The sequence below is a fragment of the Vombatus ursinus genome, unplaced genomic scaffold (assembly GCF_900497805.2).
Source record: "Vombatus ursinus unplaced genomic scaffold, bare-nosed wombat genome assembly UNPS02014770.1, whole genome shotgun sequence".
Classification (NCBI taxonomy): Eukaryota; Metazoa; Chordata; class Mammalia; order Diprotodontia; family Vombatidae; genus Vombatus; species Vombatus ursinus.
In genome coordinates, this window is record NW_020954548.1 from 34,666,267 (window position 1) to 34,688,373 (window position 22,107).

The following is a 22,107-nucleotide window of genomic DNA, read 5'->3' on the forward strand; positions in this document are numbered from 1 at the left end:
TCAATGTATCATTTGAAATATATAGTTGTGTCAGATAATGACCATACTTATCTGGGTTTGCCAGTCTTCCCGTCCCATCTGCAGTTAGCTTATACATTTCAGCCTTTTCCTCTGATGTGTAGATTTTGCTGTTTTTGAAACTCTAATTATATGTGCCTTATTCATTTCCTGTTTGTACTGCAGTGCAATGTACTTTTGTTATCCTTGGAGAACACTTACACATCTAGAGCAGGGGTTCTTAACCTGGGCACCATGAACTTGGTTTTAAAAAAATATTTCCACAAATATATTTCAGTATAATTTATTTCTTTTGCAGTCCTATCTATTTTATTCATTATTAAAAATATTGTTCTAAGAAGGTATCCATAGGTTTCACCATGTGCCAAAGGGGCCCATGATGCAAAAAAGTTTAAGAAGGTCTGATCGAGAGCATGGTCTATGAGTTTGAATGTTTTGTAATCTGGTAGGGTTTCCTGTTTGCATCTAAGTTCAAGTAAGGATATCACTTTTGATTTGTTAAATTTTTTGGGAGCTGAACTTTTCCAGTTTTTTCAAGCTAGAAAATACCTTTTTCAAAGTATTTCCTTAATCCCATTGTGCATTCATCAAAGTCAGCTGCTGATTAATCAATTTTCTGACACACACACACACACACACACGTGCACATACACACGTAAAACTACATATACATATTCAGTTTGGAAAAAAATCATTTTAGTCTTTATGTAAATTAGCTACTTTTATTTATGAGTAATGTGTTTCCTGCTCATTGTTGATTCTGTATACAGGTCAAATTAAGTGGAAAAACAGGTCACTCTGCAGACATCATTTTGATTGAAGGTAGTCTGCTCATTACAGCAATTGGGGAAACAGTCCTCAGGTAAGGCCTTCATCTTTTGGTGAATATTCCTTCAGTGAACATTCTTTTTATTCTTGTTTACTTTCTTTATAAATATAAAATAATAACAAAAGTATATTTTTTTCTCTTAATTTGAAGATTTTCCCTGTGAGTTCATTGATATAAAACCAACCCAACAAAACTGAAGGAGAATTCTTTGAGATAGACAGATAAAGCATTTATTAGTCACTGACTATATGCCCAGTGCTGTGCTATGTGCTGAGACTATAAATACACAAAACCAAGAAGGATCTGACTTTCAAGGAACCTGCATTTTAATACAGGAAGACAAAATATAAAGGGGAACAGGAATGAGGATGGAGAGAAGGAAGGGCTGGTGGGGAGTATAGCCATCAGTCTGGAGGATGTGTGTGACTGGCGGCGAAGAGAGCAGTATGGCTGGGGCCCTTAAAGAAATGGCGATCATGGAGAGGGACTTCCCAGTCAGGAGAACAGGCCTGAGGTGAAGCCCTCCACCAGACAGCTGGTGGTGAGGTTGAGCAGTCTAGAGTTGTGGACTCTGTCATTAACAAGACAAGCTTAATTCCATTAATTGTTTCTTTTTGACACTCTTAGGCTGTGGGACTTGGAACGAGGAGAGAATTATGTGCTTAGTCCAGAGGAGAAGTTTGGTTTTGAGACAGGGGTAAACATAAACTGTGTCTCTTACTGCAAGGCTAAAGGTGAGAAGTTTTACTTTTCCTAGAGAGACTAATTGACTTATCCTTATGTATTATAATCATAGTGAAAACCTGGAGATTTTCAAGGAGTATCCAACATAGTTAAAGTTGATCACATAGCTAAAGTCCACCCAGACTCAGGAAAGTACAGTAAAAGTCTTGGGATCCAGCATGTCAGAGAATGGGCTTTGTCAAAAACTCTGGTTAACAAAAATTTAACTTGTACTGTAACATGTGATTCCACTGTTATTGCTACCCTTCTTTAAAAGGAAAGAGAGGTGATCTACACCTTGGTAAATCATAGATTTATATGTAGACATTAGAGGTAATTTAGATCAATGCCCTCATTTTACAAATGAGAAAACTGAGGCCCAGAGAGATTAAATGACTTGCCCAGAGTATCACAAATAATTGGTAGAGCTACTTTTGTTTGTTAAAATCCCTATGAGATACTTTTCTCTCCCAAATAACAGTCTTCTAACGATTCTATGATCTGTAATACACCCTAGCTCTACTGATTAATCTTAGGGGGATACTATTAAAGATTCACATAGAAAGATATCAGAAATACTGGTTCATAAAGCTTCCTGGCTGGTAAAGTGCCAGCTCTGCCAGGTTTGTTTTTTAATTTTGACAATATTGAATTATACTGGCACTTTTTTCCTCAAATGATTTGGCTTTTTAATTTATGATGGCCACAATCTTCATTATCAGCTCTTTGGTCGACAAAATAGTACTTGTTGAACTTAACTTTAGTAAATTCTGATTATTTTTGTGCTACTGTTCTAAAGGCCAATAATTGGTTTCTTTTTTAAATACTTTGTTGCTATTCTTAAGAAGTTACTATTCTTTTTTTAATTTTTTTTATTTTTTATTGTTAACGTGTTTTTAAAACTTTGGGTTACAAATTTTCTCCCTCCCTCCCCACCCACCCTCATTGAAAAGGCAAGCATCTTGATACAGGTTATAGATGTGTAGTTATGCAAAATGCTTCCATAGTAGTCCTGTTGTGAAAAATTAAGTATATTTCCCTTCATCCTATCATACCCCCATTTATTCTGTTCTCTCTTTTGACCCTGTCCCTCCTCAGAAGTGTTTGCTTTTGATTATCCCCTCCCCCAATCTGCCCTCCCCTCTATCGACCCCCTGCTCTCTTGTCCCCTTTCCCACTTATTTTCCTGTAGGGTAAGATAGATTTCCATACCCCACTGTGTATGTTATTCACGCCTTAAGCCAAGTCCTGTGAGAAGAAGATTCACTCATTCCCTCTCACCTTCCCCCATTTCCCCTCCACTGTAGTCTGTTTCATGTGAGATATTTTACCTCCTTCTACTTCTCACCTTCTCCTTCTCCCAGTAGAATCCTCTCTGACCCCTAAATTTTATTTTCCAGGTATCACCCCTTCATCCTCAGCTCCCCCTGTGCCCTCTATCTATCTATACATACATATAATTTTTTTCCCTCCCACTACCCTAATACTGACAAAGGACTCATGAGTTACAAATATCATCTTTCCATGCAGGAATGTAAACAGTTCAACCTTAATAAGTCTCTTATGATTTCTCTTTCCTGTTTAGCTGTTCCATGTTTCACTTGAGTCTTGTATTTGAAGGTCAAATTTTCTATTCAGCTCTGGTCTTTTCCACAGGAATGCTTGAAAGTCCTCTATTTCATTGAATGATCATTTTTTACCCTGAAGGATTATACTCAGTTTTGCTGGGTAGGTGATTCTAGGTTGTAGTCCTATCCCCTTTGCCCTCCGGAATATCATACTCCATGCCCTCCGGACCCTCAATGTAGAAGCTGCTAAATCTTGTATTATCCTGGTTGTTTTTCCACAATACTTGAATTGTTTCCTTCTGGCTGCTTGCAATATCTTCTCCTTGACCTGGGGATTCTGGAATTTGGCTACAATATTCCTAGGAGTTTTCCTTTGGGGATCTCTTTCAGGAGGTGATAGGTGTGTTCTTTCCACTTCTATTTTGCCCTCTGGTTCTAAAATATCAGGGCAGTTTTCCTTGATAATTTCTTGAAAGATTATGTCTAGGCTCTTTTTTTTGATCATGGCTTTCAGATAGTCCAATAATTTTTAAGTTCTCTCTCCTGGATCTATTTTCCAGGTCAGTTGTTTTTCCAATGAGATATTTCACATTCTCTTCTATTTTTTCATTCCTTTTGATTAGTGTTACAGTGCTTTGATTTCTTAAATTGTACCTATATTCCAATTTCTCCACTCTAATTTTTAAGGAAGTATTTTCTTCAGTAAGCTTTTGGATTTCTTTTTCCATTTGGCCAATTTTGCTTTTTAAGGCATTCTTCTCCTCATTGACTTTTTGGACCACTTTTGCCATTTGGATTAGGCTATTTTTTTTTTTAAGTGAGGCAGTCAGGGTTAAGTGACTTGCCCAAGGTCACACAGCTAGTACGTGTCAAGTGTTTGGTCTGAGGCCAGATTTGAACTCAGGTCTTCCTGACTTCAGAGCCGGTGCTCTATCCACTGCGCCACCTAGCTGCCCCTAGGCTATTTTTTAAGGTGTTATTTTCTTCAGTATTTTTTTGGGTCTCCTTTAGCATCACTTTCAATTTTTCCTCTACTTGTCTTACTTCTCAAAATCCTTTTTGAGCCCTTCCATGGCCTGGAAAAAATTCATATTTTTCTTGGAGGCTTTGGATGTAGGAGCTTTGGCTTCCTTGTCTTCTTCTGGTTGTGTGTTTTGATTTTCTTTGTCACCAAAGTAAGATAATATAGTCTGACTCTTTTTGCACTGCTTGCTCATGATCTTGGCCAATTACTTGAGTTATAAACTCTTTGTTAAGGTAGGAGTCTGTTTCCAGTGTGGAGAATGTATTGTCCCAAGCTTCAGGGGTTTTGTGCAGCTGTTTTCAGAGATACTTCTAGGCACCTGTGAATTTTCAGTTCTTCCAAGGTGCTATGATCAAGGGCGAGGTGTTTGCTCCTTTCCAGGCCTGTGCTCTGGTCTATGAGCACTGTTTTCTGTCTTGGAACTGTGAGGAGGGTTTCCTTACCACAGCCACTGCAAGCTCCACCACACCAGCGCTCTTTCTCGTCCCAGGACCGCCACCCAGAACTGTGACCCAGATCCAAGCATGGGCAAAGCAAGAGATTCCTGCCTCATCAGAGAGATCCCTGCAATCCCCCTCTGATCAGCCACTAGATTCCCCCTCAGTCTGTGGGCCAGAAGCTCAGGAGGCAGCCGCGGCCCGTACTCAGTACTTGCGGCTGAGACCTAGTTTTTCTCTCACCCTAGTCACAGACTTTTCCCACTGACCTTCCAAGTTGTCTTTGGTGTTCGTGGGTTGAGAAGGCTGGAAACCGCCACGACTGCCCGCGATTCAGTCCTCTGAGGCCTGCTCCAGGTTTGCTGCGGCCTGCGCGCCCACGCCGAACTGCACTCCTCTCCCAGCCCAGCATGATATACCTTTCTGATCAACCATCCAGGCTGTTTTTGGCTGGAAATTTGTTTCACTCTGTCTTTTTGTGGGTTCTGATGCTTTAGAATTTGTTTAGAGCCATTTTTTATAGGTATTTGGAGGAGTTTGGGGGAGAGCTTAAGCAAGTCACTGCTTTTACTCTGCCATCTTGGCTCTGCCCCCAGAAGTTGCTATTCTTAAGAGCTGTTTTGGAGGACAGTTAAATTAACCATTCTATTGAGAATAGTATTGCTAGAACAGGAAAAAAATCTACTAATTCGCTGACCAATTGCTGGTTCTTTATAGATTTTTTATTGGAGTATAATCTGTACTAAGTATAGTATAGCATATAAATATTTGGTGTTTATATGCAACATTCAATGTAATGTTTGTTAAAGCTTAAACTTCCCCTTAGACTTTTGAAATGCTCTGTATTATGTGTAATAATGCAGACATGTGTTAAGTTTCTCAAATTTTTGTTTGTATCTTAGTTGCCCATAAGTAGAGAATGTCCTCAGAAGCTCAAGGACTAAAAAAACTTAATAGAAATATTTTTCCATTTAACTCCAAAGAGTAAAAAGTGGGATTGGCACATAGGTGTCATGCTGTCAAAATTGAGCCACTTTAGAAGAGGCTTTCAAAATATTATATGAAACTAATTTACTTATTCAATGCCATACCAATCAAACTACTAAAAAATTATTTCATAGAGCTAGAAAAGATCATAACAAAATTCATCTGAAAGAACAAAATGTCAAGATATCAAGGGAATCAATGAAAAAAATTGTGAAGGAAGATGGCCTACCCATACCAGATCTCAGACTGTTTTATAAAGTGGTAATCATCAAAACAATCTGATATTGGCTAAGAAATAGAGTAGTGGATCAATGGAATAGATTTGATACACAATACATTGTAATGAATAATTATAATAATTTAGTGTTTGATAAACCCAAAGAACCAACCTTTTGGGACAAAAACTCACTATTTGACAAAAACTGCTGGGAAAACTGGAAAACAGTATGGCAGAGACTAGGTTATGGGGGCAGAGTCAAGGTGGTGAAGTAAAAGCAAGAACTTGCCTGAGCTGGTGGAGAGGGAAGAAGGGAGGGAATTTTGAACTCCAAGTTTTAAAAACTAATGTTAAAAACAGTTTTTTAGGGACAGCTAGGTGGCTCAGTGGATAGAGCTGCAACCTTGGAGACAGGAAGACCTTAATTCAAATCTAGCCTGAGACACTTGACACTGTGACCCTGCTATGTGACCCGTCAAGTGCCTTGCCAAAAAGCCAAAAGAAAATAGTTTTTTACGTGTAACTGGGGAAAAAATAAAATACCAAATAAAAATTTAAAAAAATAAAAAGAAACCAGGTATAGACCAACATCTCACACTGTATACCAAGATATAGCTAAAGTGGGTACATGATTTAGACATAAAGGGTGATACCACAAGTAAATTAGGGGAGTATGGAATATTTTACCTGTTAGATCTATGGATAAGGGAAGAATTTAGGACCAAACAAGAGACAGAGAGCATTACAAAATGTAAAATGGACAATTTTGATTATATTAAATTAAAAAGAGTTTTGTACAAACAAAACTAATGCAACCAAAATTAGAAGGAAAGCAGAAAACTGAAAAAAAAATTTTAATAGCAAGTGTCTTTGATAAAGGCCTCATTTTTCAAATATATAGAAGAGAGTCAAATTTATAAGAATACAAGTCATTTCCCAATTGATAAATGGTCAAAGAATATGAACAGGTAGCTTTCAGACAAAGAAATCAAAGCTATCTATAGTCATATGAAAAAATGCTCTAAATCACTATTAATTAGAAAAATGCAAATTAAAACAACTCTGAGGTACCATTTCACATCTATTAGATTGGCTAATGTGACAAAAAAGAAAATGATAAATGTTGGAGGGGATTCAGGAAAACTGGGACACTGACCTAACCATTCTAGGGAGCAATTTGGAACTATGCCAAAAAAAGCTATAAAACTGCATACCCCTTCATCCAGCAATGTCACTCCTAAGTCTGTCTCCCAAAGAGATTTTTAAAAAAGGGGAAAGGACTTATTTGTGCAAAAATATCTATAGCAGCTCTTTATATGGTGCTAAGAGTGGGAAATCCCATCAATTGGGGAAAGGCTGAACAAGTTGTGGTATATGAATGTAATAGAATACTATTGTGCTATAAGAAATGATGAAAAGGATAATTTCAGAAAAACCTGGAAAGATTTATATGAACATTTACATGAACATTGTGAACTGAGCAGAACCAGAACATTTTATGCAGTAACAGTAGTATTATATGAACAACAGCTGTGAATAACTTAGCTATTCTCAGTAAAAATGCTGCCCACCTCAAAAGAAAGAACAGATGGATTCTGAATACAGATTGAAGTATATCCTCCCTCCCTCTCTATCTCTCTTTTTTCTTTCTTTCTTATTTTCTCCCACAAAATTACTAATACGGAAATATGTTTGCCATGATTGTACATGTATAACCTATATCAGATTGCTTCCCATGTCAAGGAGGAGGGGAAGGAATGGACGAAGGGATAGAATTTGGGACTCAAAACTTAAAAAAACACAAATGTTAAAAATTGTTTTTACATGTAATTGGAGAAAAAATAAAAAAACTATTTAAAAAATTTTATATAAAACTTCAGTACATATAGCAATATTAAATGAACTCCAGACTAAGAATCAGATCATCTGGGGTTTAGTCTTCAAGTTCTATGACTTTAACAAGTCATGTCCACTTTCTGGGCTTCATGAATAACATCAAGAAATTAGATGATAGGGACAGCTAGGTGGCGCAGTGGATAGAACACTGACCCTAGAGTTAGGAGGATCTGAGTTCAAATCCAACCTCAGACACTGGATATATACTAGCTGTGTGACCCTGGGCAAGTCGCTTAACCCCAATTGCCTTATCAAAAAGCAAAAAAGAAAAAGAAAGAAATTAGATGATCTCTTAAGTTCATTCTTGTTCTGAGATGTTATGGTTCTAATTATTAGCTCTCTTGCCAATACCCTTTCTAATTTTACTACATTTTTCACTAAGAAAATATTTAATCCTTTGGCAGGTAACCAAAACTTTTTATAAAAATACCATTTACTGAAACAATGAGTTGTCATCTTAGAGTTCTAGAACCACAGAAATTTAGAATTAGAAGAAATATTCAAGATAATCTGCTCCAAACTCCTCATTTCATAGATCAGAAAACTGAAGCCCAAAGAGAGGAGATGACTTGCTTAGGGTCACAAAACAAGCTGGTGGCAAAGTAAGGACTGCTAATGATAGCTGACAATGGTGTGTCATCTTTGCAACTACCTCACGGGATCAATGATAAAAACCCAAGCCTTCTTGATTCCTACTTCAGGTCATCTTCTTGTTTATTTTTTCCTTGTGCTTATTTTTTTTAACCCTAGGTCTTCTGGCAGCAGGTACTAATCAAGGGCAAGTCGCTATGTGGAAGAAAGTACCAGTGGGCCACCAGAACTCTCAAGTTCTTGAAGGCAAGGACAAGTGGACTCTGCAAACCCCAACTGAGCTGGAAGGGAATATTACTCAGATAAAGGTTACTGAAATGCCTATTTTCAATCTACATATTTGAGATAAAGGATATCTCTTTTCAGGCTATCCAGTTGAAAAACATAATTCCTTGAAGATAAATTAAATTTTAATTTCACAGCTAATAATTCCTATACAAATTATTCTGTAAATTTTTTAACTAACAAGAATGTAGCCTTATTGGTGACAGCTCTTCCTTTCAATGTCTCTATATGTGTGTCTGCATGTCTATGTTCCATGTCCTTCCAACCTCCTACCTCCTTCCCTCCAAAAAAATTATCAAAACACAATTTTCTGCTTTCCTAGATACTAATAGAGTAAGGTAACTGCTCAACTCTGGAAATTGTTTGCCGATTTAAATGAAAATGCAAAACCTAGATTGATCAGGTTACAAGCTGGGCCATGATGGTGATGCCAATTGTCAAGTCAACAAACGTTTATTAAGCACCTACTTTGTGCCAAGCACAGGAGGTACAAAGAAAGGCAAAGCACAATCCCTGTTCTCAAGGAGCTCTCCATCTAATGGGGAGACAACATGCAAATAACTATGTTTATACAAGATACATACAGGATAAATTGGAGATAATTTCAGACAGAAGATACTAGTATTAAGAGAAACTTGGAAAGACTTCTTGGAGAAGGTGGGATTTTAGCTGAGACTTGAGGAAGCCAAGGTGGGCAAGAGGTAGAAACAAGGAGGGAGAGAATTTTAGGCAAGGGGCAAAGGCATTGAAAATGCACAGGTGGAAGGTGGCATTTCTTATACAAAGAACAGCAAGAAGGTCAGTGTCACGGGATCACAAAGTAAATGGAGGTGAGTAGGTGTTGGCTGTTGACTTTCGTTGTCAAAGAGGACCAAAATGACACCACTATATAGGAAGGAGAAAGACTACGCCTTCATGTGAGACAGGAGGGATGGAGGAGATAATGGTAGAAGGCACCTGAGTAATGTAAGATTGGGAGGAGGGGAGAAGTAGCTCTTGGTAAATAACCTTAATTTTTTCAGTCAAATATGAGGCCGAGTTCTGAACTGGGGAGGTGTGGGGTAAGGCAGAGCCCTGGGGTGTTTTAGGAGAGATGCAAAGGTTTGGAAAAGTTACTATGGTAAATGGGATAGTAAATCGATTAGGGAGATGGAAAAGGATTGCCTTGCCATAGTCAGGGTCCAGTTGAGATTATGTGACATAAACTTGTAGTGGACACAGTCAACACAGTTTTGTGATTTTTCTCTAGCTTCATTGAACAGCTCGTGAATAGAAACAAAGGCAGCAAGTAATGGGACTAATCCTAGTCTGGGACTTGGCAGGGTAAGATTGACAGTAGGAGAAAGGTTCAAGGAACTCAAGAGTATAGTGTAGAATTGAACTGGTTCATCAGCTGGTTAAGATGGAAAAGGGAGAAGAACATAGCCAGTGCAGGGGTGATGGGCTAGGAAAGAACTTAGGGAGGGAGAGACTGGAGATCATAGTGAGGATGAAGAATCGGGTTTTAAGGCAAAAAGAGAGTTGGAGTGACAATAGGTTATGATCAGATACAAGGAATTCCATATTCTATAAACATGGAAGTAGAACATGACCAGATCAATGGTATGACCATCTGGGTGTGTAGTTAAGGTGGAATGGAGAAATAATTGGTCATAGAAAAATGAGTTTATTGGGAAACTGAGAAGTTAAGGTGTTTTAGGGAATATCAGAGTATATGTTGAAGTCCCCTAGCATAAAGGTAGGAGTTGGAGAGAGGCACTAAACTAATTGAGGAAGGAAGGAAAGTATTCTGGAAGCTGGTAAATAACAAGGATAAAGTGAGTAAGTAGTCTCTTTTCCTTCAAGCCTGTGCAACTATGTAACAGAGGAAAGATTTTATGTCAAATGGTTCTTTTTTTTTTATTTTTATTTTTTTTTTAGGCAAATGGGGTTAAGTGACTTGCCCAGGGTCACACAGCTGGTGTCAAGTGTTTGGTCTGAGGCTTTATTTGAACTCAGGTCCTCCTGACTTCAGGGCCGGTGCTCTATCCACTGCGACACCTAGCTGCCCCTCAAATGGTTCTTGATAAACCATTAAATCATAACAAGAGACTAATTCACTTCTGAAAAAAGAAATTTTAAAAATCAGTGGCCCTCAAGGTGTTTTTTGTCCTTTAAAACTGGAAAGCACTTAAGCCAGAGGTTTAAAATTATATCATATTACAAGTAACACAAATTTGTACACATTCATTCCCATTTTTTTAACCTCTTGATCTGACTTCATCTTCTGTTATATTAATGAAATATTATGTTGCCCATGGATTGTGAGTCAAAGGTATATGAAAAGATCCTATCACATGAATGACTGACAACAGGGAAAATAATTTGATACTGTCGAGGTGTCCATTAGGCACTTGAATTCCTATGATTGAAACTAAATTTCCCAAATTTCTATTTGAACCCTAGCCATTGTTTGGAGCACATTCTGTTAGACAGTCGATGGTGGTGATCTTAAATTAAGTGTTCTTAACATAAATTCTGACAATTGAATTTCAGCACGATTGCTTTCCTTTGTAAGTTTGTGAATTTTATTTATGCATTTAAAGACATTTTTCTGAGAAGTGATCTGGAGACTTTGCCATACTTCTATACAGGACACAAAAAAGGTTAAGAATAAATTTGTGTACTTTTAAATACAAAAGAAAATATTTAGTTCTGATTTGAAGAGGCAACCATATGAGTTAAGTTCCTTAAAAAGCTAAAGAAATCAAAACAACAAATCACAACCCATTCAGCTGTTACATGTATATATCAGTACCATTATTTATGACATTTTTATAAAGCAGAACTCAAGCATTCATCTAAGCTTGTGCTTAGCATTATTATAGGCATTTCTGACCATATTTTTTAGGAGACTAGACAAAGGAACTTTTCATCAACAATATAGTTTCTTTACAAAATTGGAATGTTATACATCAGAGATATAATTTTATTGGTTGAGAACTCAGCTACATCTTTGTATGTCTGCAGTGTTATCAATCTAAATTTTAAGAGACATTTTAAAGATTTTTTTAAAGAATATATAGCTTGCCTAGTCATTTGTCTACCATGTGGCTGCTTTCCTAGAATCACAAATGTGCACTGTATAACTTGTACGTAAGCTGATACGGGGGTAGTATAATAGCAGTTATAAATTAAAGGGATTTCTTGTGAAATAATTTTGTTTACTTATACATAAAAGCTTACCTTATTCTGGTACAGTAGTTGGGCTTAGAGATAATCACTTTTCAATTTCTGCTGACCATAAACTCAAAAGAGTCCTGGTGATGCTAAGTCTAAATTCTTTGTAATCTCTGTTGCTACATTGGTGGAGACGTTGGATGTTATATTGTTATACATTATATTGAGAGTGATAATTTTTATAGTAATGACCCCTCTCATTTTTAGAGGCAATTAAATGGTGCAGTGAAGAGAGTGCTGGGCTTGGAGTCAGTAAGACCTAAGTTCAGTCTTGCTTTGTCCCTCACTAGCTGTGTGACCTTGGACAAGTCACTTCATCTGTGTTTGCTTCAGTCTCCTCTACTGTAAAAATGGGGATAATAATAGCACATACGTCCTAGAGTTTTTATGAGGATCAAATGAGCTCAGATTAGTAAAGTGTCTAGAACAGTGCCCGGCACACAGTAAACACTTAATAAATGCTTATTTCCTTTATGAATGTCTGTCCATGTATTGAAGTCAAAGAAATCCCTTCATCACTACTTATGTTTTTTCTCAGCTGCTTCCACATTTGTGCCTTCAAATCAAGAAACACTTTTCCTGCTTGGTTGTCCTAAGTTTGGAGTAAATGTCAGTCAGCAAATCTAATTTTTCTAATCCCTAGAAAATTATTTATTGACTATAGATGTTAGTCATCAAGCATGTTCCCCTTAGTATCTCTCTATTCTTTTTCAAATTCCTCATGTTTCTCTTTCACTATTTGAATGCAGTGGGGCTCCAGGAAGAACCTTTTGGCAGTGAATAGCATCAGCTCTGTGGTCATCCTCAGCGAGCAGGCTATGTCGTCGCACTTCCACCAGCAGGTGGCAGTGGTTCAGGTGTCACCAAATCTGTTGAACGTGACCTTCTTCTTCACGGGAATGACATACAGCCTGCGCACAGAGATGCACATCAGTGGGGCTTTTGCCACCAAGGTAGTAAGAGTGACTCTTCATCTTCAATTAAATGGAACACATTCAGTTTAGAATAGATTCCCAGTTGGAGTATGAGTCTCTCTAAGAATGACAGATGGCCATCCTTGACTCTACTCTTGGGATCTCTCATGCTCTTCCTGCATCTCAGTTAGCATCTTTTCATGGATGCACACCTGATCTATCACCTCTACACTGAAAATAATATTAAAAATATGGGGCTTATTTTGAGTAATGTAAATACAGGCTTAGTGTCTGCTCTCAGAGTATACACAAGTATGAAGACAAAGAATGGGAAGGAATTACTAAATAAAACATACAGAGAAAAAAGTTTCCAATATAAGAGCAGAACATCACTTAAAAAATTTTTCCCTTAATTATTCTTATTCTTTTCAGGATGCTGTTGCAGTCTGGAATGGGAAGCAGGTTGCTATCTTTGAGCCCTCTGGAGCCTCATTACGAAACGCAGGTAAAGTCCACCTCTTTTCAAAAATGAATCAAGTTCCAACCTAATTATTTTACCTTTCTGACAAAGTTCAAATGGGTGCATCTTTGCAAGATGATCTCTAATAAGAGAAGAAAACAGGGGATGATGTCAGGGGTTTCAAGTTATCTTGAAAGGGGGAGAGGAAAAGTTCACATCAAATGACCTAAATTTTCTTAGTAGAGTAAAGCAAAGTTCTTAGCTAAGGTGGACTGGAGGAGACAAAGGTTTAAAAAGAAAAAGAAGGTTTGGAATAATTTTTGTGAAGACTGAGACGGAATCAGGGAGGAGAAAACATTGCCTTGCTGCAAGAAGGGGCTGGTTGAAGTTGGATAACATGAAGTTATAACATACCCAGTCAAAATGGTTATTTGATTTCTTCTAATTTCATTCAGCAGCATGTGATTGAGTGGAGGAGGCAGATGGTGATAGTAATCCAGGTTTGCCAAGGAATCAGCAGTGATAGGGCAAGGGAGTGAGGCGACAAGAGTATGTGACAGTGAGAAGTTGAATTGGCTAACTCTGTGGTCAAGATTTGAAATGAAGAAAGTGAAGCTAGCCAGGGTTAAACCCAGAAAAAGTTCTGAGTGGTAGAGGGATTAGAGCTAGGGCAAGTAATAGGTTTAGGAGGGATGGCATAGTGAGAGATTAAGTGATAGAAAGCTATGGTCATGTACAGGAATGTCCGTTTTTGGTTGAGGAAGTAGAACACTTGTGGGTAATCCAGGGTGTAAACATCCCTATATGTGGCTGAGGTGGAATGAAGGAATAAATTTGGGGATTTAAGACTGGAGAATGGAGAGTTTAGAGAGTTTATGAAAACATCAGTATGGATATTGAGGTCTTCTAGTAAAAGGCTAAGGTAAGCCAGGTGCTAAACTCCTTGAGAAAGGAGGGTAAAGTCGGTGATGGGAGGTTCTAGAAATGGTGGTGGAGATATTCTGACTCCTCAGGTACCAATAGTGTGGGAAGGGAGTTAAGGGAGAGGTGAGGGAAGGTACAGCTTTTGCTGGAAAGAATGGCCAGGGATGGAGCACTATCACAGCAGAGCTCGTTCTCATTGAGGGCTAGTAAATGGAAGGAGTATAAGAGAAAGAGATACAAAATGAAGGGAAATTTGTTCACAATTGTGTGGCAATTCCAAAGGACACAAGAAAAGAGTTGGATTAGGTTGGAATTGGGCATGGGTGTGCATTGGAGTTGAAGAGGATGGAGCTAAGAGAACAGGAAGTAGGGGTGTCCTCGTGCTTCCTTGCCATACATAAAAACATATCTATTATGTGTATACCTATATATGTACAGGTTGAGAAGCAATTTGATGTAGTGGATAGAGGGCAAATCTTAGAACCAAGAAGACCTGGCTTCAGGTCCCACTTCTGACCCTAGAGAAGTCACTCAATCTCCCAGGGCTCAAAGCAACTGTAGGCAACAACCGAAGGTGCTGACTTGCATTGCTATGAGGAGTTTCCTTGTCTAGGAGTGCCCTGTAACAATGAGATCACAGGTCCAGTCCCTGTCCCCATTCCCTGTGTATATGCTGTCTTCCTCCAGCTAGGCAATAAGCTCTTTGAAAGCGAGTATTCTTTGCTTTTATTTTTGTATCTCTAGAGACTAGCATAGTACCTGGCACATAGTAGGCATTTAATTAACATTTGTGGATTTGTTAAAGTATAATTAAACAAAAAATTCAGCCCACTAGGTGTTTCTGGAAATTCATGTCTTATTCTGTACCACTAGTCCATGACATTTTTTCCTAAGAGGTCACTGTTATGTGTTATCATTTGTCTTCTGAAATCATGATTGATTACTGTACTGATCAGAAATCCGTAGTCTTTCAAAGTTGTTTTCCTTTTTGTTGTTGTGGTCACCATGTAAATTGTTCTCCTGGTCTTCTCATTTCACCCTAAATCAATTCAAGTCTTGCCAGATTTTTCTGAATTTGTCATATTCTTTATTTCTTATGGAACAAAAATATCCTGTTCCATTCATTTGCCTCAGCTGTTCTCCAATTGATGGATACCTACTTGATTTCCAATTCATTTTGCTACAGTAAAAAATGATGCTATAAATATTTTTGTACATATCAGTCCTATCTCTCAATTTACTACCTTTTTGGGAGTATATATCTATTATTCTTATGGCTGGGTCAAAGGGTATGCACAGTTTAGTGACTCTTAGTGTGTAGTTTCAAATTTTTTTCAGAATGATTGGACCAATTCATAGCACCTCCAACAGTGCAGTAACATTCTTGTCTTCCTGTGGCCCCTCCAAGAACAACCATTTTCATCTTTTGTCATCTTTGCCAGTCTGTTGGGTGTGAGATGGAACCTTATATTTGTTTTAATTAATACATTCTTCAAGAAGAAAGTTGAAAGATATTGGATGTGGTGAAAACCAAATGACATTTAAAAAGTAAACCTGACTATATCTTAACTGACAGAAAACAACTGGTTATAGGCAAAGCAGTCAGTTCAGAATCAGTGTCTGTGAGCAGTCAGAATATCAACAGGTGAGCGTAAAGGTAAAAGTCTATGCCAAGTTGGAATGAAGCATCAGATGAGAAGAAAACAGAAGTTCTCTGTCAATGAAGACAAAGCTGTTGATTTTGTATAACAAAGAGTGGACAAAAGTCAAGACATTGATTCTTATCGTTACCATTTCTTGGGTTAAACCCACAACAAAAAGGCCAAAAGATCTGAGAACCCCCTTTGCCAAGCAGAGTCATTTGGCAACCAAGGGCAACAGTAGTTTAGAGTATATGCTCATTTGTGAAACATGGAAGAACATGATGGAAAATTGTGGGTGTTTTCACCTCATAAAACTGCGTAAAGCAGTGGAAGGGGAAATAAGATTGCAAAGAGCTTGACATGAGGCTCGGCTAAGCCAGATAGTCCCAAGAGTGTTTGTAGATGAAAGTGGAAGGAGGACAACCAATAGACACAAAGTGAAAGAGAACTTTTGATATTGCTATAGTCTCATCTATGATTATAGTGAAATAATTTCATCTGGATTCTGCTGCCACAGTGCCTGATTCACATTGAACTTACAGTCTTTCAGAACCCTCAGATCTGTTTGTTTTATGTGGTGATGTCAAGTTAGACCCTGTCCTTGTGCAGTTGATTTTTTTTTTACCCAAATGTACAACTTGACTTTTACTCCCTTTTAAGTTTCATCTTATTAGACTCAGCCTATTATTTTAACCTGTCATATCTTTTTGGAATCTGTTGTGAGGAAACAATGGCACTTAAGATAAAATTGTGAAGAGCATCTGGACCTAACAAAATATGTGCAGAAGAAATATGAGCTGGTAGAGGCACACAGGAGTTGATTTTCAAGACCTCAAAAGTAGATCTTTTCCAAAAGAGAAGATCTCAGGTGATTTTTGAAAGGTGACTAAGAAGGCAGCAAGTAGTAAAACACAAGCTTACTGTCTTATCTTTATAAAATATTTGAGAATATTCTCCATGTGTATCCAGTGTATCCATGTTGAGGATAAATCAGGCAAGTAATAAAATAGGAAAACTTATTGACCTAAGGTAGCCAATAATATCATGGAGGATATCCTAAGCCAAATCCAAATAGATCCTAACTGATAGAAAGGATCTCAAATCCTTCTAATCACAAATGACATTGTACTAACTTTACCAGATCTTGGAATAGCATTTAGTGTCTTCAGTGACATCCATATTTATTTGATTTGGCATAACCAAACTAATTTAATTTAAAAGATATTGGTCTAATCTTCCATACTAAAAAAAAGTAGATGAAAAATTAATATTGCTCAGATTATAGCATGTGGTTGTTCCTTTGAGTTAGTGATTAGTCCATTAGGATATATCTATTTTGAAAATATGCTACAGATAGTTAGTGACAGATACAGTTAGTGACCTGGGCCCAATATTGGGTATGAGAAGGAAATATGGCCAGATTTTATTTGGAGGATTTTCAGTAATCCAAGTTGCTCACTACCACAAAAACCCATCTTTTAAAATAACTATTTCTTTCTATAGCTATATGACTCTGAATCATGGAACATGATTTTCTGAGGAGAGTTCCATTCTGGGTGGCACATTTTAGAAAGTATGTTGACAGCTTGAAGAGTAAATTTGTCCTGAGAAGGGTAACTAGGATAGTGAGAGGACTGGATTCTCTGCCATACACAAAATGGTTACAGGAACAGCCAGTGTTTATTAACCTGTAGAAGAGAAGTCTTAGTGAGGACATTACAATCACTTTCAAGGCAAGTTAAAAAGAAATTAAAATTGTTCTGCTTGGTCCCAGAGGGCAGTAGATGGATTTGGAATTGATTGAAATAAACATCTTTATTGGAGCCAAATTGAATGGAAGGCTCTAATGTAGGAACCTAAGGATCTGGATTTATACATGGGTGCTGTGTCACATTTTTATGAATGACTTGGATGAAGGCATAGTTAGTATGATTATCTAATCATCAAATGTCATAAAGCCAAAATGCATAGCGAACATTGAGAACACCAGAGCCAGGTCCTAGATCTCCATGGGCTAGAAATTTGGGACAAATCTAATAAAAAAAGAAATTTAACAGGAATAATTGGAAAGTTCTCCACTGAGTTTCAAAGCATCATCTGTGAAAGTTCAACATGGGTAGCTGGGGGAAGTATGGCCAGACAACTGATCAGGCAACAAGAATTTATTAAATACCTATATGCTGGGCAGTGTGCTATGCTTTGGGGATACAGATACGATGAATGAAACAACACCAACTCGTAAGGAGCTTTACATGGTAACAGTACAAGTGCAACTGTAAGTATATACAGAGTAAATATCAAGATAATAGATACAAAGTCGTTAGAGAGAGAGAGAGCACACTGGTAGTAAAGGGAATCGGGAAAGTCTTCATGTAAAAGATGGTGCTTAAGCTGCATCTTGAAGGAAGAAAGTTCTTCTGTGAAACCTAAATGAGGAAGGAGTGAGTTCCAGGCAAGAGAGAGAGCCACGACAAGGCCTGAAGACAGAAGATGAAGGGTCCAGTGTGGGGAGCTGAGGAAAGGCCAGTTTCATTGGATTCTGGAATGCAAGAAAGGGAATAATGTTTGGTGAGGCTGAAATAATAGGTTGGGATGACATTTATGAAAAGCTTTAAAAGCTAAAGAGAGGAATTTATATTTTATTCTAGATATGCAAGGAACTACTGGACTTATTTGAGCAGAGGATCTGTACTTAATGGAAGGCATGTAAAAGATGAATTGGAGTAGGGGGTATTTGAGGCCAGGAGACCCATTCCTTAATAGGGTGCTGTAATCATCTAGATGAGAGCTGCTGAGGACCTGAACCCAGGTAGTGATGGGGGACTAGAGAGAAGAGGTCAAATGTGAGAGATGTTGTAAGAAACAGCAATCTTTGGCAACTGGTTAGATGGATGGAGTGAGTAGGGTGAAGAGTCAAGGATAACACTGAGATTACAAAACTGGGAGAGCAGGAGGATGGTGATTCTTTTGAGAGAAATAGAGAAGTTCAGAAGCATGGATTTGGAGGGGAAGATAATGAGTTCTTTTTTGGAAATGTTGAGTTTGAGATATCTCTAGGACATACAGTTTGAAATGTCTAATAGGCAGTTGGTAATGCAGAACTGCTGCTTAGGAGAGAGACCATATTGCATATATAGACCTATAATTCTATAGAGAGATGATATTTAAACCATGAGAACTAATGGGATCACCAAGAGAAAGGTGCCAAGATTGACAACTGACTTAATGTGGGTTAAGGGAGAGTGAGGCATTGAGGACAAACCAGATTACAAACCTGGGAAATTGGAAAGATGGTAGTGCCTTCAGTAGACAAAGGGAAGTTTGGAAGAGAGGTCAATTTTGTGGGGAAAGAAAATCGGATCTGGTGGTTTGGGTGGACAGCAAACTCAATGTAAATTAGCAGTATGACATGGAATGTAAGAAAACTAATGTGATTTTATGCACCATTAAAAAAGACATTTTCCAGAATAAGGGAGGTGATAGTTCTGCATGTACTCTGCCCTGATCAGACTTCGTCTGAAATGGTGTGTTTATTTCTGGCAGACATTTTTGGAAAGACAATGATAAACTGGATTATGTCTAGTAGGGTGACCAAGAAAGTTAGGGCACTTGAGTCCATGTCGTGTGAGAATCATTTCAAAGAAGTGGGAATGTTTAGGCAAGAGAAGAGAAAACTTAGTGGAATCATGATAGCTGTTTTTGAAGGGTGATCATTGGAAGAGGGGTAAGACTTCTGATTAGCTCCAAAGGGCATAATAGAAGCAGTGAGCTGAAGTTGCAGAGAGATGGATTTTAGCTCAGTTCTAGGAGAATCTTCCTAATAATTAGAGCTTTGAAAACCAGATGCATGCCTTGATTATGAGACTTACTGAGATAAAATGCCTTGGCAGGGAAGGTGGTGGGGGGACAGCTAGGTGGCACATTGGATAGAGCACCAGCCTTGGAGTCAGGAGGACCTGAGTTCAAATCCAGTCTCAGACCAGATACTTGACCCTTACTGGCTATGTGACCCTGGGCGAGTCACTTAACCCCAATTACCTTGCAATAAATAAATAAATAATGAAAAATAAAATGGCTTGGCAGGTGTCAGAGCTGGGACTCAAACCCAAATCTCTTGAATGTACATTCTGTGCTTTATCCACTAGATCCTGCTGCCTGCCACTTACACCCACCCCTCACACACTGTTGTAAGCAAAAGGGCCTCCCTGCTCACTTAAAGGACCAGCCTTTCCTGCCGAAAACAAGAGTTGTTCCTACCACAGCACTGTCCCCTGTATGTGCCATGTTCCTGTCTGTTTAAGCCTGTCCTTGCTCATGCTTTTCCTTTTACTCCAGATGCTTTGCTCCCTTTCTTATCCAAGCACACTTAGGCCATGAAATCTTAATAAGATGTTGCAACACACATTCATCTCTCCCTTCTAGCCACAGTACCAAAAATAAACTATGCACTTAATAAATGTTTGTTAAATTGAATTTTACCATAAACCACACAACAGATGGTTTATATCATATAATGTTAGGGATGACATCTTCATAATTTCTCACAAGAACTACCCAAATGTTCTGCATGTAGTAGTTACTCAACTAATATTTGTTGAATCTATTTCAGTTAATTATATGACACCTTGTGTTTTTTTCTCTTTCATGTACATTAGTCTTACCACCCCAATTATCTTATTTTTGAAGGTGTAGAGCGTTTCTTATATATTTTTAATATCCATTATAATGCCTAGCAATTTTTTTTTTTGGAGAGGCAATTAGGGTTAAGTGACTTGCCCAGAGCCACGTAGCTAGTGTTATGTGTCTGAGGCCGGATTTGAATTCAGGTTCTCCTGACTCCAGGGTCAGTGCTCTATCCACTGTGCCACCTAGCTGCCCCACACCTAGCAATTTTCAATGAATTCTAATAGAAATATAGAATCTGAGAGTTGGAAAGAACCTTAAAGATCATCTCATCCAGTCCATACCTGAGAGGCTGATTGACTGATTGATAATGCCATTGTAACTGCACCATATTTCAAAGGAAAAATAAACAGACATTTTGATTAATGAATCATCTGAGTTCTAACATACTGTTTCTTTTTTTTAAGGTTCCTTCTTATGTGAGTCTCCTGTGCTGGCAATGCATGAAGAAAGTGTTTATACAGTAGAGCCAAATCGAGTTCAAGTTCGCACTTGGCAGGTAAATTGCTGATAAGATGGAAGTGGAAAGTGCTGATAGGGAGTCTTAGACAGAATAGAAGCCTGTTTCTGAATTGTACCAAAACCTTGTTTATATCTTCTCATATCCAATTCACTTCATCATGTTTCAGTTTTTAAAATGTATGCAGTGTGACTGCTTTAGACAAAACAAACGTCTATTTCTTTTTAGTAAATTATAGTTTACATCCATTCATCATTAATTTGTACCTGCGATTTTATAAAATTACCTTTGCTGCGTAGTTATGCCTTGCACAAGAAACTTGCTTTTTGTAAAACACAAATGACCACATTTTCTTAACATTTTTTTGGTTAGCAGATTATTATAGGAGGGTAAAAGGGCCCCAGGTCACCTGTAGCTTGTGTGGCTTCTGCAAAGAGTTAAATGTCAGGATTGAAAGTATAGTTGGCTTTAGAGCTGGAACCTTTTCTAGTGGAAGGGGAGATATCTTCTGACCCTTAAGTAGGAACATTTCTAAAGTGGGTCTTCCCTCTGCTAACCCCTAACTAGTATCCTTTAAATTGGTGCTTCTAGCCGAGCACAGAATGTCTGGCTTTGTTTGTCCGGTGAGAAATTGGAGGGAAGAGAGAGGCTGAATTCTGGATGTGTCAGAACTAGGGGTTTGAAGGAAACAGCTCCTTTTTTAAAGGAAAGGGCAATGTTTGAGGGAGTAAAAGAGGTTGGGGGAGGGGGAACAATAATTTACTAAGCTTTTACTATGTGCCAGGCACTGTGCTAAGCACTTTACAAATATGATTTCATTTGATCCTTACAATGACCCTAGGAGGTAAGTGCTATTATGAACTCTATTTTATAGATGAGGAAATTATAACAGACCGCAGTTAAGTGATGTATCTGAGGCAGGATTTGAACTCAGGTCTTTCTGTTGCCCAAGCCCAATGCTCTGTCAATTATGCCCTTAGCTGCTTCTAAACTCCATGGTTGGGGTTGCTTTCTGTATGCATATCTGAACCTTCACAGGCATGCAGGGCCAACCATCTTTTCCCATATCTGCCCTCCACCCTTAACAAAATACATCATTAAAGTGCGGGCAGTAACGGAGTACGTTTGACCCTCACTGCCATATGGAGCAGCAACAGACGTAGCCATGCGCTGACAGATGCTAACTGCCTTTACATTGAGGCGCTTGCCCATTGGATTGAGGTGATCGC

The 22,107-nt window shown here is 38.2% G+C and overlaps 1 protein-coding gene across 2 annotated transcripts in view; it reads left to right on the top strand.

Annotated features, from left to right (window-relative positions):
- The window catches only part of IFT140 (intraflagellar transport 140), a 176,913-nt gene that overhangs the window by 33,152 nt on the left and 121,654 nt on the right, over positions 1-22,107 (top strand). For both annotated transcript variants that reach the window (XM_027862737.1, XM_027862738.1), the window contains exons 7-12: positions 789-880; positions 1,475-1,581; positions 8,450-8,598; positions 12,544-12,747; positions 13,141-13,213; positions 20,826-20,917. In XM_027862737.1, the coding sequence (XP_027718538.1) occupies positions 789-880; positions 1,475-1,581; positions 8,450-8,598; positions 12,544-12,747; positions 13,141-13,213; positions 20,826-20,917 (717 nt within the window). The remainder of the gene's footprint in view (positions 1-788; positions 881-1,474; positions 1,582-8,449; positions 8,599-12,543; positions 12,748-13,140; positions 13,214-20,825; positions 20,918-22,107) is intronic.